Source organism: Salvelinus sp. IW2-2015, linkage group LG27, assembly GCF_002910315.2.
Source record: "Salvelinus sp. IW2-2015 linkage group LG27, ASM291031v2, whole genome shotgun sequence".
NCBI classification, from domain to species: domain Eukaryota; kingdom Metazoa; phylum Chordata; class Actinopteri; order Salmoniformes; family Salmonidae; genus Salvelinus; species Salvelinus sp. IW2-2015.
The window spans coordinates 10,711,411-10,725,078 of NC_036867.1; the positions used below are offsets into that span (position 1 = coordinate 10,711,411).

A 13,668-nucleotide genomic window follows, 5' to 3' on the forward strand; every position below is an offset into this window, starting at 1 on the left:
TGTGTGTGTGTGTGTGTGTGTGTGTGTGTGTGCGTGTGTGTGTGTGTGCGTGTGCGTGCGTGCGTGCACAGGCTTGCATGCATCCCCTCCACCCCTCTGTTCATCTCTCCTATTCCAAGCCCTCTGTGCCCTCCTCTTTCGCACTCTCTCTCCCTCCCTCCATCCTTCCCTTCTCTCTGTTCCTCTCATATCCATCTGTACCCTTCCCTTCTCTCTGAGCAACACCTTATATCTGGAACTGTGCCACTGGTCTGCTATTTATTGCAATTCCGCCCCATATTTAGTACAGTACTGCATATCACCCAACAGTGAAGATGACACCATACAGACCTACTGTACGTATATAATAGCCACAGTTGTCAGATCGCATCATAACAATATACTGTTAACTAAAGTTTTTGGGGCTCAGTTTCTGCTTGTTTTGGCTTTACCTTGTGTGTGTGGGTCCCAAAGCGCACCCTATTCCCTATATAATGAACTACTTCTGAACAGGGCTCTATATAGGGAATCAGGTGCCATTTGGGAGGCAGAACTTTTCTTGGCCTGAAACATTCAGCTTCTATCAATTGTTTTGTTTTATCTCATTGTGTAGGAAGGTTTTCTGTTCTCTCCGAAGAACTTTACTCTCAGATACAAATTTAATCTGGACAGGAAATGCAGCTGGAAGAAAAGTTGCTATATTTAACCCTATCAGTTTCCTGGAGTGACAATAAACCGTTATCGTTTCCATGTTCTGGCTATAAATCATGAATCTCCATTGCTGAGTCGGGACATTCTGGAGATCAGATGGTGTACAGTTGTTTTCATGAAAAGGAGGAACATCTCTTGTTTCTGTATAAATGTCATGGCCAAGGTTTCTAAAGGTTAGGTTTTGTGGGTTTCAAAGGCTACGTCCCAAATGGCAGGCTATTCCCTATGTAGTGCACTACTTTTGACTAGAAATGTAATCAGAGTAGGGCATTTGTAAAGGGAATTGGGTGCCGTGTGGGACACAGATAATGACTGTAGTGAATAATGAACTGAATTGAATCAGTCTGGCACAGCCCCAACCTGTGTGGTGGCCTGGGGCTATACAGTTGAAGTCGGAAGTTTACATACACCTTAGCCAAATACATTTAAACTCAGTTTTTCACAATTCCTGATATTAAATCCTAGTAGAAATTCCCTGTCTTAGGTCAGTTAGGATCACCACTTTATTTTAAGAATGTGAAATAGTAGAGAATGATTTATTTCAGGTTTAATTTCTTTCGTCACATTCCAAATGGGTCAGAAGTTTACATACACTCAATTAGTATTTTGTAGCATTGCCTTTAAATTGTTTAACTTGGGTCAAACGTTTCGGGTAGCCTTCCACAAGCTTCCCACAATAAGTTGGGTGAATTTTGGCCCATTCCTCCTGACAGAGCTGGTGTAACTGAGTCAGGTTTGTAGGTTTCCTTCCTCACACACGCTTTTTCAGTTCTGCACACAAATGTTCTATGGGATTGAGGTCAGGGCTTTGTGATGGCCACTCCAATACCTTGACTTTGTTGTCCTTAAGCCATTTTGACACAACTTTTGAAGTATGCTTGGGGTCATTGTCCATTTGGAAGACACATTTGCGACCAAGCTTTTACTTCCTGACTGATGTCTTGAGATGTTGCTTCAATATATCCGCATAATTTTCCTGCCTCATGATGCCATCTATTTTGTGAAGTGCACCAGTCCCTCCTGCAGCAAAGCACCCCCACAACATGATGCTTCCACCCCCGTGCTTCATGGTTGGGATGGTGTTCTTCGGCTTGCAAGTGTCCCCCTTTTTCATCCAAACATAACGATGGTCATTATGGCCAAACATTTCTATTTTTGTTTCATCAGACCAGAGGACATTTCTCCAAAAAGTACGATCTTTGTCCCCATGTGCAGTTGCAAACCGTAGTCTGGCTTTTTTATGGCGGTTTTGGAGCAGTGGCTTCTTCCTTGCTGAGCGGCCTTTCAGGTTATGTCTATATAGGACTTCTTTTACTGTGGATATAGATACTTTTGTACCTGTTTACTCCAGCATCTTCACAATGTCCTTTGCTGTTGTTCTGGGATTGTTTCACACTTTTCGCACCAAAGTACGTTCATCTCTAGGAGACAGAACGCATCTCCTTCCTGAGCGGAATGACGGCTGCGGGGTCCCATGGTGTTTATACTTGCGTACTATTGTTTGTACAGATGAACGTGGTACCTTCAGGCGTTTGGATATTGCTCCCAAGGATGAACCAGACTTGTGGAGGTCTTGGCTGATTTCTTTTGATTTTCCCATGATGTCAAGCAAAGAGGCACTGAGTTTGAAGGTAGGCCTTGAAGTACATCCACAGGTACACCTCCAATTGACTCAAATGATGTCAGTTAGCCTGTCAGAAGCTTCTAAAACCATGACATTTTCTGGAATTTTCCAAGCTGTTTTAAAGGCACAGTCAAATCAAATCAAATTTTATTTCTCACATACACATGGTTAGCAGATGTTAATGCGAGTGTAGCGAAATGCTTGTGCTTCTAGTTCCGACAATGCAGTAATAACCAACGAGTAATCTAACCTAACAATTCCACAACAACTACCTTATACACTTAGTGTATGTAAACTCCTGACCCCACTGGAATTGTGACACAGTGAATTATAAGGGAAATAATCTGCCTGTAAACAAATGTTGGAAAAATTACATGTCATGCACAGAGTGGATGTCCTAACCGAATTGCCAAAACTATAGTTTGTTAACAAGAAATGTGTGGAGTGGTTTAAAAATGAGTTTTAATGATTCCAACCTAAGTGTATGTAATCTTCCGACTTCAACTGTATGTATCAAGCATTTCAGAGTAGGATTGCTGATCTAGGATCAAGTCCCCCCCTTACATATAATGTTATTCATTGTGATCGAAAAGGCATAACCAATCCTAAATCAGCACTCCTTCTCTGAGACGCTGGATACATCTGGCCCTGATCTGTAGCTTATACCCATCTCCTACACTCTCCTAAAAAGTTGGTTGTCTTTGTGTGTCTTTGAGGATATTTTATTAGACTCGGGGTGTGTGTGTGTGTGTGTGTGGGGGGGGGGGGGGGGGGTTTTCTGGTGAGGTATTTTTGGTTTGTGTGAGGGTTGGGGGGGGTGTTAGGTCCCCTATGTGTGTTTTAAATATCAGAACCCTCCAAACACTTTGCACATTTTACATGTTTCATTTCTCTCCTCTGATCTGTGTCTCTCACCCCATGTGAGCACAGATGCATTTGATCTAGGAGGAGTGTGTGTGTGCGTGCGTTATGTTGATCCGATGAAGCGTATCGCTGGTGTAGTGTGTGTGTTGATAATAAAGTAGATGGCAGAGCATTCCTCCTTCCTAGAGAAAAGAAACACAAACGCACACACCAAACACACCCACAGCCCCACACACTACACACACAAGGTAGACCAAATCCCTAAATGCCCTACAAGCCTCTAGTTCACCACCATCCTGTTATCACAGATTCAACCTACCATCTCTCTCCAAAATATACACTATATCTAACCCCTCTGTGTGTGTGTGTCTCTCAGTGTTTACATCCTAGATTGATCTGCTGCTCCCCCTCTCTCGCTCTCTCGCTCTCTCGCTCTCTCGCTCTCTCTCTCTCCCTCCCTATCCTAATAAAGACTGTCTGTGTGTGAGGCACGGATAGGACCAAACAAAGACAGCAGTCTTAATGAGACATTCATTAGCAGACATCCAATCATATCTGTCTGGCACTCAGACATACGTCCACAGTGTCTGGGCTGAAGGAATGGAGACGGAAGGGAGAGAGAGGTATTGGGGGTGAGAGGGCGAGACAGAGGGGAGAGAGAGCGAATGTGAGGGACATTTGGGAGTGTGTGTGTGGGCTTTGGTTCTCACCTTCAGATAGAGGAGTAAAATGATGAGGTATGTCTGGAATTCTTTCCTCTCCTCCGCCACTCTCATCCCTTCACCCCTCTCTTCTCTCCGATGAATAATGCAGGAGATGATCGGCTCCGTATCCTCCATTCCTCTCCATCTCCCTGTGTGTCCCAGGCTTTGAAGGACGATAAAGCCCCTCATGTTGTGTCTACCTTAGTCACACGAGGGATGAAGGGGGGATGTGGGCAGTGTGTGCCAAATAATAACTTGACTAGTTACTTCTGTGTGGTGGCCTGAGGCTGGTTAAGAATATACCTGTTTTTTGTTTAGTAGGTGGATCACAATAAGGCCTTCAGTTTTGTGGCAACAAACCGATGCCTTCGAGGCAACAGGCTATGATTTTGGACAGCAAAGTAACTTGTCTAAAAAACATATTTCGTCTCCTTTCATTCCTCGATCCCACACGTCTTTCTTCTAAATGATTCAGGATACTGATTTAGCTGTTTGGCTACTCCTCTCTATGTCCAGGAGATCTGCAATATAACCAGAACATCATCCAAATAAGAATTCCTTACTTAAGGACACTTCAACAAGGCTCTGAATAAAGGTGTCCTGGGTTAAGGAAGGTGTTTTTGGATGATCAAGTCCCTCAGTCAAGAACCTGATTCCCTATTGGATCAAGCTGGGCTGAAGCATGTTTGGGTACGCTTTCGTTCTCTGATTATAACATGTTGTTTTGTTGTGTCTGTCAGAGTTCCAGCAGGAGATGGATCCTCGGGTTAACTGTACCAAGAAGCTCCGTGTCCACATCAAGCAGGACCCATGGAACCTCCCCAGCAGCGTACAGGCCCTCACACACACCATCGCCAAGTTCGTAGAAGGTAAGATGCACACGCTGAGACCTTGAAAAAGCCTCTGTAATGAGTTTGTCTCCATCTGCAGTAAAAGTCCACAGAGGTACAAACTTGAGGCAGTGCACCATACAGTACACACAGAACATTGGACACAAAGGCCTTCATCCACACATTAGCCAAGTTGGAAGGTTAGTGCTGAATATGGTGCATGCACACCAATTACAACAAAACTTGGGAACACCACACCAGATGCAACAAAACTTGGGAACACCACACCAGATACAACAAAACTCGGGAACACCACACCAGATGCAACAAAACTCGGGAACATCACACCAGATACAACAAAACTCGGGAACACCACACCAGATGCACCAAATACTCGGGAACACCAACCAGATACAACAAACTTGGAACATCACACCAGATGCAACAAAACTTGGGAACATCATCAACCCCAGAGTATACCTACAAAATCGGAACACCACACCAGATACAAACAACTGGGAACACCAGCACAGATTGCAACAACCACTTGGGAACACCACACCAGATACAACAAAACTCGGGAACACCACACCATACAACAAAACTCGGAACGTCACACCAGATACAACAAAACTCGGGAACACCACACCAGATACAACAAACTCGGGAACATCACCCAGATACAACAAAACTCGGGAACACCCACACCAGATGCAACAAAACTCGGGAACACCACACCAGAAACTACAACAAACTCGGGAACACCACACCAGATACAACAAAACTCGGGAACACCAAACAGATGCAACAAAACTCGAACACACCACAAACCAGATGCCACACCAAATTACTTCGGAAACCCCACACAGATGCAACAATACTCGGAAACCAAACCAGATGCACAACAAAACTCGGGAACACCACCACCAGATACAACAAAGACTCGGGAACACCACACAGATGCAACAAAACTCGGGAACACCACACCAAGATGCAACAAAACTCGGGAACACCACATCCGCAGATACAACAAAACTCGGGACACCGTACACAGTACAACACACAACTCGGGAAATCACACCAGATTACACCAAAACTCGGGAACACCACACCAGATACAACAAAACTCGGGAACACCACACCAGATAGCAACAAAACTCGGAACATCACACCCCGATACAACAAAACTCCGCAACACCACACCAGATGCAACAAAACTCGGGAACATCACACCACAGATACAAACAACCAAAAACAAACTCGGGAACACCACACCAGATGCAAAAAACTCGGGAACATCACACCAGAATGCAACAAAACTTGGAAACACCACACCAGATACAACAAAAATCGGCGAAAACTTCAACACCCCAGATGCAACAAAACTCGGGACACCACACCAGATGACACAAACAACTCGGAACACTCAACCAGATACAACAAAACTTGGGAACATCAACCACAGATGCAACAAAACTGGGACAAATCACCACAGATAAACAAAAACTCGGGAACACCACACCCAGATACAACAAAACTCGGGAACACCACACCGATGCAACAATCACTTGGAAACACCACACCAGATACAACAAACATCGGAACACCACACCAGATGCAACAAAACTCGGGAACACCACACCAGATGCAACAAACTCGGAACACCCACACCACGATACAAAAAACTCGGGAACACCACACCAGATGCAACAAAACTCGGGAACACCAACACCAGATACAACAAAAACTCCGGAAACACCACACCAGATGCAACCAAAACTCGGAACCCATCACAAACCAGATGCAAACGAAAACTACACCACAACTCACTCGGAAACAACTGATGCACATAGCCTAGAATACACAATTGCAGCCAAAACTCGGGAACACCACTACCAAGATGCAAACAAATGGAAAACACACCCAGATACAACCAAAACTCGGACACGCACACCAGATACAACAAAACTCGGGAACACCGACACCAGATGAACAACAAAACTCGGCGAACACCACACCAGATACAACAAAATCTGGAACACCGGAGCACCAGATACAACAAACTCGAACACCACACCGATAATAACAACAAAACTCGGGAACACCACACCAGATACAACAAAAATCGGGAACACCACAACCAGATGCAACAAAACTCGGAACACCACAGCCAGAGTACAACAAAACCTCGGAACCCACACCAGATCACAACAACAAAACTCGGAAACACCCAGACAGGCCCAGATGCACAAAACCGGGCCACCACACAGATACAACAAAACCTGTGGAACCCACCACACCGATGTCAACAAAACTCGGGACACCTACATCCGGAACAGATAAACAAGAACTCGGGAGAAACACCACACCGGATACAACAAAAACTCGGAACACCACACACGGATACAGGGAACACAAAAACCTCGGGAACACCACACCGGATGCAAACAAAACTCGGAACACCACGAACACAATGCAACAAAACTTGGGAACACCACACCAGAACAAACAACAACACTCGGCAAACAGGCCAACACACAGAACAACAACTCGGAACACCACACCAGATACAACAAAACTTGGGAACACCACACCAGATGCAACAAAACTCGGGAACCACCACACAGCTACAACAAAACTCGGAACACCATTTACACAACCAACCAGATGCACCAATATAAAAGTTCGTACAGTTTTGAGATGAAACCACTTAAACTGATGTTATAGAGCAGAAGCCTCTCCCTGGTTAGTCCTTAGCATCCCAAATACAGTGCCTTCAGTAAGTATTCATACCCTCGACTTATTCCACATTTTGTTGTGTTACAGTAAGGTGGGGAACCTTTTTGCCATCAAGGGCCATTTGGATATTTATAATGAATTTGCGGGCCTTATTATTATAATTTGCTATTTTCTGCTTTATTCATGTTTTAATGTGACTCTAATCACTGACATTGATTTTATAGTTTAAATATGACTTATGATGTTTGTGTCCTTGAGTATTTAGAAAGTGCTAGCTCCTATTTAAATAAATATTAGTATTGTAATAATGTTGTTGTTATTATGACTACTTGTTCAAACTCACTCTAATGCGATGGCTGAAACTGCTTATCTTTGACGAGGCTTTGATATCAGCTGGCAGTGAAGATGACACTACTCCAGTGGTTTTCCTGGTTTGTGTCATCAGTCTGAGCGGCGATCGAGTGTCTTGCAAGGTCAGTTTGGAAAAGAACTGCTCACAGCAGTAGGTTCGCCGCGACACAGACACAATTTCAGTGCACGTCTCCTCAGAACAGGAAAAATGCTCAGCACTAACGTACATTTTGTAGAACCCAAGGAGGAGGGAGGTTGTTGTACCTGGCTTGAGCTCGCTATTGCTTTGCAGCTCAATGGACTTCGTGTTGTAGGCCATCTCCGGAACACATCCGCTGGTTCAACGTTAAACGAGGTTGCAAATATGTTCAACTCCAGTTGTTTACTTTTCACATCCTTAAACCACTTACAAAAGGCCTTCGTGAGCTTTCCACACTCCCACTCAGGCTCTTGTCCTTGCAGAGTAGGAAAATGCACTGTGTTACCCCTTTTTAGTTGGACATTCCATCGGTTTAATTTTGCTTCAAACGATTTCACGTTTGACAGCAGATCGCCGAGAAGCTGGTTCGGCCCTTGGAGCTTGACGTTCAAGTCAGACAGACACTTGGTTATGTCCACCATGAAGGCCAAATCACACATCCACTTGTCATCACTCAGTTCCGCGACATGTTTCTCTCATCTCCATTAATTGTTTTACTTCATCCTTCAGTCCGTAAAACCGCGCGAGCATGTTTTCCTGGCTCAACCATCGCACCTCACAGTGGTAAACCAGATCACCATACTCCGATTCAAGATCACTCAGTAGCTCCTTAAACTTGCGGTTATTCAGCCCTTTGCTTTTGATGAAATTGATGGTCGACAGTACAGTTGCCATGATGTTGTTCGGCTTCGGGGACGGTGCACACAGACTTTCTTGATATATGCTGCAGTTGCATATTAAATCAGTTGGATCAAGACTGAGACTCATTTCTTTTTTCACTAATGTTGTTAACCCCTTTTTCGAGCCACTTCATTTTTTAAACCGTAGCTCAAATTTGCTCATAGCCGAGACAAGTCTCTCAAACAAGTCCTCACCTCTGGTGGTGCCATGCGTGGCTTCCAAAGACAGCAATTCCTGCCTTGTGTCAAACTCAGCAGTAATCCCATGCACAAAAATGGCAAATTGGGCAGTATTTGTTACGTCAGTCATTTCATCACATGCCAAAGAGAAAGGTTTTTTTCAGAATCCTTCAATGTATTTTCAATATCTTGTGCCATGTCAGTTATCCGCTCCGTGACGATTCTTCAAGACAAACTGACACTTTGGAGCAATTTAACTTTGTCTGGTGCTAGCAACTCTGCAGTGGCAAGGAGACACTCTTGTACAAATTCTCCTTCCGAATGAGGCTTCAGTTTCTTTGCGATAAGCTCGCTCACCACAGAACTTGCTTGCATAACATTTCCCCCATCTAAACGAGGTTTCGTAAAGGCGGCTTGTTGGACACCCAAACCCAGCTGAAGAGCAAGGACTTTATCCACACGAAGTTGTCCTTGCAACTCATTCAGTTTAGCATGTTTCGAGATGTAATGATGCTCCAATTTTGTATTTTTTTTTATTTTCGTGGAAAAATTATGTCTAGAGATTTTTTTATTTTTTTATTTTTATTTATGAATTGGCTCGGAGGCCTGATCAAACGGTCTCGTAGGCCGTATACGGCCTGGAGGCCGGATGTCCCCCACCCCTGTGTTACAGCCTGAATTCAAAATGGATTAAATATAGTTTTCTTTCTCACCCACACACAATACCCCAAAATGACGAAGTGAAAACATGTTTTTAGAAATTTTAGTAAATTTATTGAAAATGAAATACAAAAATATCTCATTTACAAAAGTATTCACACCCCTGAGTCAATACATGTTAGAATCACTTTTGGCAGGGTTTGGCCGGTAGGGATATCCTTGTCTCATCGCGCTCCGGCGACTCCTGTGGCGGGCCGGGCGCAGTGCGCGTTAACCAAGGGGGGCGGGTGCACGGTGTATCCTCCGACACATTGGTGCGGCTTCCGGGTTGGGGGCGCGCTGTGTTAAGAAGCAGTGCGGCTTGGTTGGGTTGCTTCGGAGGACGCATGACTTTCGACCTTCGTCTCTCCCGAGCCCGTACGGGAGTTGTAGCGATGAGACAAGATAGTAATTACTAGTGATTGGATACCACGAAAATTGGGGAGAAAAGGGAAAAAAATAAAAATAATAATAAATAAATAAAAGAAAGTGAATTGCTTTGCCACATTTTTTGCAGTATTACTTTACTGTCTTAATGCAAACAGGATGCATGTTTGAGAATATTTTTATTCTGTAAAAAGTTTTTCACTCTGTCAATTAGGTTTAGTATTGTGGAGTAACTACAATGTTGTTGATCCATCCTCACTTTTCTCCTATCACAGACATTAAACTTTGTAACTGTTTTAAAGACACCATTGGCCTCATGTTGAAAACCCCTGAGTGGTTTCCTTCCTCTCCGGCAACTGAGTTAGGAAGGATGCCTGTGTCTTTGTAGTGACTGGGTGTATTGATACACCATCCAAAGTGTAATCAATAACTTCACCATGCTCAAAGGGATATTTAATGTCTGTTTTTTTTGTTTTTGTACCCATCTACAAATAGGTGTTATTATTTGTGAGGCATTGGAAAGCCTCCCTGGTCTTTCTGTTTGAATCTGTGTTTGAAAATCACTGCTCGACTGAGGGACCTTACTGATAATTGTATGTGTGGGGTACAGATATGCGGTAGTCATTCAAAAATAATGTTAAACACTATTATTGCACACAGAGTGAATCCATGCAACTTATTATTGTCACGTTCCTGACCTGTTTTCTGTTAGTTTTTGTATGTGTTAGTTGGTCAGGACGTGAGTTTGGGTGGGCAGTCTATGTTTTCTGTTTCTATGTTGGTTAATGGGTACCTAATATGGTTCTCAATTAGAGGCAGGTGGTTTTCATCTCCTCTGATTGAGAATCATATTAAGGTAGGTGTTGTCACATTGTTAGTTGTGGGTGGTTGTCTCCTGTGTTAGTGTCTGTCTATGTGTTCGGTTTTTATGTAGTCATTTCCCTGTTCGTGCGTTCTTCGTGTTACATGTAAGTTCTTACGTCCAGGTTTGTCTACATTCGTTTTGTTATTTTGTTAGTTAATTCAAGTATAGTTCGTTTTTTGTCTTCGTTGTTTTGTCGTGTCTAAATAAATATCATGTCTAAGTATCACGCTGCGTCTTGGTTCAATCCATGCTCCTCCTCTTCGGATGAAGAGGAAGAGGAGAACCGTTACAGAATCACCCACCAATCCAGAACCAAGCAGCGTGAGTTCGAGCAGTGGACATGGGAGGAAGTATTGGAGGGAAAAGGACACTGGGCGCATATTGGGGAATATCGCCGCGCTCGTGAGGAGATGGAGGCAGCGAGAGCCCAAGAGCGTTGGTATGAGGAGGCAGCAAGGAGACGTGGCTGGAAGCCCGAGAAGAAACCCCAAAAATGTATTGGGGGGGGCTAAGAGGTAGTGGGCCGAGGGCAGGTAGGAGACCTGCGCCCACTTCCCAGGCTTACCGTGGAGAGCGGGAGTACGGGCAGACACCGTGTTACGCAGTAGAGCGCACGGTGTCTCCTGTACGTGTGCATTAGGCCCGGTGCGGGTTATTCCACCTCCCGCACTGGTAGGGCTAGATTGGGCATTGAGCCAGGTGTCATGAGGCCGGCTCAACGCGTCTGGTCTCCAGTGCGTCTTCTCGGGCCGGCATTCATGGCACCAGCCTTACGCATGGTGTCCCCGGTTCGCCTACATAGCCGGTGCGGGTTATTCCACCTCCCCGCACTGGTCGGGCGACGGGGAGTGGTTCAGCCAGGTAAGGTTGGGCAGGCTCAATGCTCAAGGGAGCCAGTACGCCTGCACGGTCCGGTATTTCCGGCGCCACCTCCCCGCCCCAGCCTAGTACCAACAGTGCCTACACCATGCACCAGGCTTCCAGTGCGTTTCCAGAGCCCTGTTCCTCCTCCACGCACTCTTCCTATGGTGCGTGTCTCCAGCCCAGTGCCTCCAGTTCCGGCACCACGCACTAAGCCACCTGTGCGTCTCCAGAGCCCTGTACACACTGTTCCTTCTCCCCGTACTCGTCCTGATGTGCGTGCCCTCAGCCCGGTGCAACCAGTGCCGGTACCACGCACCAGGCAAATAGTACGCTTTGAGAGTCCAGTGTGCCCTGTCCTGCTCCCCGCACTAGCATGAAGGTGCGTGTCCTTAGCCCGGTGCTCCAGTTCTGGCACCACGCACCAGGTCTACAGTGCGCCTTATCGGCCAGAGCCATCCGTCTCCCAGCGCATCTTGAGCCATCCGTTCTCCCAGCGCCATCTGAGCCATCCGTCTCCCCACGCCATCTGAGCATCCGTCTCCCCAGCGCCATCTGAGCCACCCGTTCTCCCATCGCCATCTGAGCCATCCGTCTCCCAGCGCCGTCTGAGCCATCCGTCTGTCCCGAGCCGTCAGAGCCGATAGTCAGTCAGGAGCCGCTAGAGCCATTCGTCAGACAGGATCTGCCAGAGCCGCCAATCAGACAGGATCTGCCAGAGCCGCCAACCAGACAGGATCTGCCAGAGCCGCCAACCAGACAGGATCTGCCAGAGCCGCCAACCAGACAGGATCTGCAGAGCCGCAACCAGACAGGATCTGCCAGAGCCGCCAGTGAGCCATGAGCGTCCAGAACCGCCAGTGAGCCATGAGCGTCCAGAACCGCCAGCGAGCCATGAGCGTCCAGAACCGCCAGCGAGCCATGAGCGTCCAGAGCCGTCAGCCAGCCATGAGCGTCCAGGGCCGTCAGCCAGCCATGAGCGTCCCAGGGCCGTCAGCCAGCCATGAGCGTCCAGAGCCGTCAGCCAGCATGAGCGTCCAGAGCCGTCAGCCAGCCATGAGCGTCCAGAGCCGTCAGCCAGCCCATGAGCGTTCCAGAGCCGTCAGCCAGCCATGAGCGTCCAGAGCCGTCAGCCAGCCATGAGCGTCCGAGGTCGCTACGTCAGCGTCTAGTCAGAGCGTCCAGAGCTGCCATGTATCCAGAACTGCCCCTCAGTCCAGACTGTTCTCTCTGTCCGGAGCTGCCTTCAGTCCGGAGTTGCCCCTCTATCCTGAGCTACCTCTCTATCCTGAGCTACCTCTCTATCTTGAGCTACCTCTCTATCCTGACCTACCTCTCTGCTTGAGCTATCTTGTTCCCGGAGCTGTCCCTTATTTTTGTGTTGCCTCTTATATTAGGTGGGTGGAATAAGAGGGTGGACATTCTGAAGGGGAGAAGTAAGCTGGGATTGACTATGGTGGGGTGGGGACCTCGCCCAGAGCCTGAGCCACCACCGTGGTCAGATGCCACCCTGACCCTCCCCTAGACTTTGTGCTGGTGCGCCCGGAATTCGCACCTTAAGGGGGGGGATATGTCACGTTCCTGACCTGTTTTCTGTTAGTTTTTGTATGTGTTAGTTGGTCAGGACGTGAGTTTGGGTGGGCAGTCTATGTTTTCTGTTTCTATGTTGGTTAATGGGTACCTAATATGGTTCTCAATTAGAGGCAGGTGGTTTTCATCTCCTCTGATTGAGAATCATATTAAGGTAGGTGTTGTCACATTGTTAGTTGTGGGTGGTTGTCTCCTGTGTTAGTGTCTGTCTATGTTGCACCATACGGGACTGTTTCGGTTTGTTTGTTCATTTTGTTCGTTCGGTTTTTATGTAGTCATTTCCCTGTTCGTGCGTTCTTCGTGTTACATGTAAGTTCTTACGTCCAGGTTTGTCTACATTCGTTTTGTTATTTTGTTAGTTAATTCAAGTATAGTTCGTTTTTTGTCTTCGTTGTTTTGTCGTGT

At 46.3% G+C, this 13,668-nt stretch overlaps 1 protein-coding gene across 1 annotated transcript in view; it reads left to right on the plus strand.

The window, feature by feature from the left end:
- Positions 1 to 13,668, plus strand: part of prex2 (phosphatidylinositol-3,4,5-trisphosphate-dependent Rac exchange factor 2) — a 220,312-nt gene that overhangs the window by 154,779 nt on the left and 51,865 nt on the right. Inside the window, 1 exon segment of the mRNA XM_070435678.1 lies at positions 4,623 to 4,751. Within this exon segment, the coding sequence (XP_070291779.1) occupies positions 4,623 to 4,751 (129 nt within the window).